Source organism: Chiloscyllium plagiosum, chromosome 11 (assembly GCF_004010195.1).
Source record: "Chiloscyllium plagiosum isolate BGI_BamShark_2017 chromosome 11, ASM401019v2, whole genome shotgun sequence".
Taxonomy (NCBI): Eukaryota; Metazoa; Chordata; class Chondrichthyes; order Orectolobiformes; family Hemiscylliidae; genus Chiloscyllium; species Chiloscyllium plagiosum.
Window position 1 is genome coordinate 91699914 of NC_057720.1, and position 4248 is coordinate 91704161.

The 4248-nt window shown below is 46.7% G+C and overlaps 1 pseudogene and 1 gene segment (V, D, J or C); both read left to right on the forward strand.

Annotated features, from left to right (window-relative positions):
• LOC122554661 overlaps positions 1-2579 on the forward strand; it is a 170746-nt gene extending 168167 nt beyond the window's left edge. The window contains 1 exon segment of the V gene segment in view: positions 2265-2579. Within this exon segment, the coding sequence occupies positions 2265-2389 (125 nt within the window).
• LOC122554664 overlaps positions 1-4248 on the forward strand; it is an 81249-nt pseudogene that overhangs the window by 32432 nt on the left and 44569 nt on the right.

Consider the following 4248-nt stretch of genomic DNA (forward strand, 5'->3'; position numbering starts at 1 on the left):
ATTCAGACCCTCAACCATTGTCTGCACACTCTCACCTTCCAGGGGTCATGGGGTCATTAGGAGCAGTGATCCTGCCTGACTCTGGAATAGGAAGACTCAGTGCAGCCTCACCCATGACCTTCAGCCCAGCAGTGTGCAGCAAGTTTTGAAATATAATCTAGAACCTTCTACACAGGCACCCAACATGACTCTTTCCTGAAGTGTGTGGATCCGAGTCTGTTCCAACGTTATCGGATAAAGTTCTCCTGATCTGTGGGTGATCGGAGATTTGTTAAAGAGATATCGAGCTCCATCCCACTTTCCAGCTCTTGCTCCATAGCTCTGGAGGTGTCACTGTTTTAAGTGAATATCCAAGTGTTTTTTCAATATGATGAGGGTTTCTGCCTCTCCCACCCTTTCAGACAGTGAGTCCCACATCCCACCAGCCTCTGGGTGAAAACAAATACCCTCAACTCCCCTATAATCCTGCCCCCAACTGATTTCAATCTCTCCCCATGGTTATTGCCCTCTGTGCTGGTGGAAATCAGTCATTCCTATCCAATCTATCCAGGCCTCTCATCATTTTATACACCACCTTCAAATCTCCCTTCTGCCTCCACTGTTCCAACGAAAACACTCCCAGCCAATCCAATCATTCCTCAAAGCTCAAAGTCCCCATTCCAGACAAACTCTTCCTCTGTCCTGGTCTCTCGAGGGATCACATCCTTCCTGTAATGTGGTGACCAGAACCGTACACTGTTCCCTCACTGTGCTCTAACTGGGGTTTTATATGGTTCCAGAATAAACAAACTTCTTCCTTTCGCTGTCAACCAAAATGGTATTATTGCTGAGCTGTTAATCCAGAGATCCAGGTAATGTTCTGGGGACCAGGGTTAGAATCCAGCAGTTGGTGGCATTCAAATTCAATCAAAAAAAATTGAGGACATTAAGAGACTAATGATGACCATGAAACCATCGTTGATTGTCAGGAAAAAGCCATCTGATTCCCTAATGTCCTTTAGGGAAGGAAGCGGCCATCTGTATCATGTGACCCCAGACCCACAGTAATGTGGTTGACTCTAAACTGCCCTCTGGGTGATTAGGGATGGGCAATAAATGCTGCCGATCCAGAAATGCCCTCATTCCATCAAGGGAAAAAGAAAAACAGTTTATCCCATGTATCTTCTTAACCACCTTACTGACCTGCATTAATCACCATGCCCACATCTTCCACCTCCACACTCATCTGACTTCCCGCTTCAAAATGATGAGAGACATTCCATCATTATCTGAGAAACAGAAACATCAAACACAGGAACAGCAGTAGGCCATTAGGCCCTTCAAGCCTGCTCCACCATTTAATATGATCATGGCTGATCATCCAACACAGTCCCCTGTTCCTGCTTTCTCCCCACATTCTTCGATCCCTTTAATCCTAAGAACTATATCTAATTCCTTCTTAAATACACACTGCATCTAATTCCCTTTTGCTGGAAAAATGGATGACAATTATTGGGTTGTTGTTTTTTGACCAGTATGGACACAATGGGCTGATGGGCCTCTCTCTGACTCTATGACTCTATTACTATATATTATGAATAACTGAGTACCAAGGACTGACCCCTGTGGTGCCCTAAGTTGTAATTCCCTGTCATTCAGAAAAAGACTCCTTCTTTCTGTCCTGTCTACAAACCAGTTCCCAATCCATGTCAGTATGACCTCCAATCCTCTTGTTCATTTTGTCTAGATCTGGGAGTCCCACCCTTACTCTTTGTGGGAACAGATTCTGAACAATCTCTGTCTCGTCCTTCGAGGGCTCTCACTGCCCTGACACTGATTTCTGATCATGTCGCTGGTTCCGATCCACTTTTACCAAAGCACCACACAGTTTCATAAAATGAAAACTTTTACACTTGCTCCATGGTTCTCCATTTCCATCCATACTCTCAATCTCACTGAGTTCTGATCACTGTCACTAAAATGATCCCCCATTGATAGCCCTTCCAGCTGCCCACAATCATTCCATAAACAATGGTCCAAAACTGTCCCTTCTCTCTCTGCTGCTTCACCATCACCTTGTCAGGAGCAACTAGGGACAGTAATGAATGCTGGTCCTGCCAATGACACTCAGATCCCAAGAAGCAATTTGAACAATACCTGTTCCTTTGTTGGGTTTATTCTGCATTGACTACAAATGTTCCAAAAGATTGTATTGCCAGTGAATATTGTGAGGGTTGAATTCCCTTCAAATGGCAGGGATTAAAATTGTTTCTCTTGTCTTTCAGGCCGTGAGAACTCTCAGCCCAAGCAGACCCTGCTGCCCCCCTTCCCGGAGCAGGTCAATGCCAAAGGCACTGCCACCCTGGTGTGCCTTGCCAATCACTTCTATCCTGATGAGCTGGAGGTGTAGTGGAAGAAGGACGGTGCAGTCATTTCGGACGGGGTTCAGACCAGCAACTACCTGCGAGCTTCGGACAGCACTTACAGTGTCAGCAGCCTGCTGACCCTCTCTGGGTCTGACTGGGAGTCCAACGCTCACTTCTCCTGTGCCCTCACCCACGTGACCCTCTCCTCTCCCCTCAGCAAGAGCATCAGGAGATCAGAATGTGTGTAGAATGTTTGAGACAGTCCACAGAGGAGACACAACTTAAAACAGAACAGGGCTGAGCTGGCAGGACAAAGATCATTGTCAGCACTGAATTTCAACTCTCTTCCTTCTCAGGACTGCTCAGAGAACCTTCTGAGGTTTGGATGTTAAAGCAGGTCATTGCAACAGTGTCGAGGGAGCTTTACACTGTGTCAAACCTCATGCTGTACCTTGTCCTGGGAGTGTTTGATAGGGACAGGGTTGACTTGTGATGCCAAGTAAAATCTCTTGAAGTTGCTGAAGACTGTCAGATGTACAAAACAATGTGAACCTCAGAAGTCTCTGCTTCAGTAAACCAGATCTCCTTCCTGCTTAGCTGTCAGTTCCAATTTAAGATTTTGTCACTGTTTAAAGTAACAGGATTCTCATGTTATTGAGCAAACCTCCACCAGTGTTTTCCTCAAGCTCCATTGTGGCTGTGAATTTGAGCAGCTTCCTCTGTCTGGGCTGTTAATTGCAGGTTTTTTTCTTTCAATGTGAATGTGGAAAAGGGAATAAAGATGAAGATTCAGTCTCTGTCTTTGTGTGCTTTGGAAATAGATGACCTTCGCCGCCCCCAGTTGATTGGCTGCATTTCAGCAGGTCTTTGTAGAGATTGGCTGGTTGGCCTGTCAATCAATTACTATCATCAATCATTAATCATTTTCAAATGATCCCTTTGATCATGGATTTGTGTAGGTTACAAGATTCCAAAAAGAACAGAAACTGAAAGCTGTTAGGACTCAATAAGTACAATCTGACGCATTCCCTCTTCACTCTGTTGGTCCAGGCCCACTGATGGGATCGCACTGTGCAATCTCTGCTGCATGTTGGGTAGCCCCTGAAACATTCTTCGGCCATTCACAGACATTGTCGGCCGTGTGCCTCTCTGAGGTAAAAACAAGGACTGCCAAAAGCTGGAAACCAGATTCTAGATGAGAGTGGTGCTGGAAAAGCACAGCAGTTCAGGCAGCATCCGAGGAGCAGGAAAATCGACGTTTCGTGCAAAAGCCTTTCATCAGGAATAGGGCTCTATTCCTGATGAAGGGCTTTTGCCCGAAATGTCGATTTTCCTGCTCCTCGGATGCTGCCTGAACTACTGTGCTTTTCCAGCACCACTCTCATCTCGAATGTGTGCCTCTCTGAGTGTGAGTGTTTAACTTAATGCTGCCTGTAGGTGTCTCTCTCAGTGTGGATATGTTACTCAGAGAGACACCTACAGGCAGCGCTCAGTAACGCACCCACATTCGGAGAGACCTATCCGCAGCATGGAGTGTGAGCATACCATACAGAACCTCATCACCTCAGGAGATCTCCCACCCACAGCTTCCAAACTTATAGTCCGGGAACCCCGCACTGCCTGGTTCTACCTCCTTCCCAAGATCCACAAGCCTGACCACCCTCGCTGACCCATTGTCTCAACATGCTTCTGCCCCACTGAACACATCTCTAACTATCTCAACACTGCCCTATCCTCCCTCGTCCAGGAACTCCCCACACACTTTCCAGACACCACCCACGCCCTCCACCGCCTCTAAGACTTCTGTTTCTCCGGCCCCCAACACCACATCTTCACAATGGATTTCCACTCCCTCTACACCTCCATGCGCCATGACCAGGGCCTCCAAGCCCTCCGTTTTTTT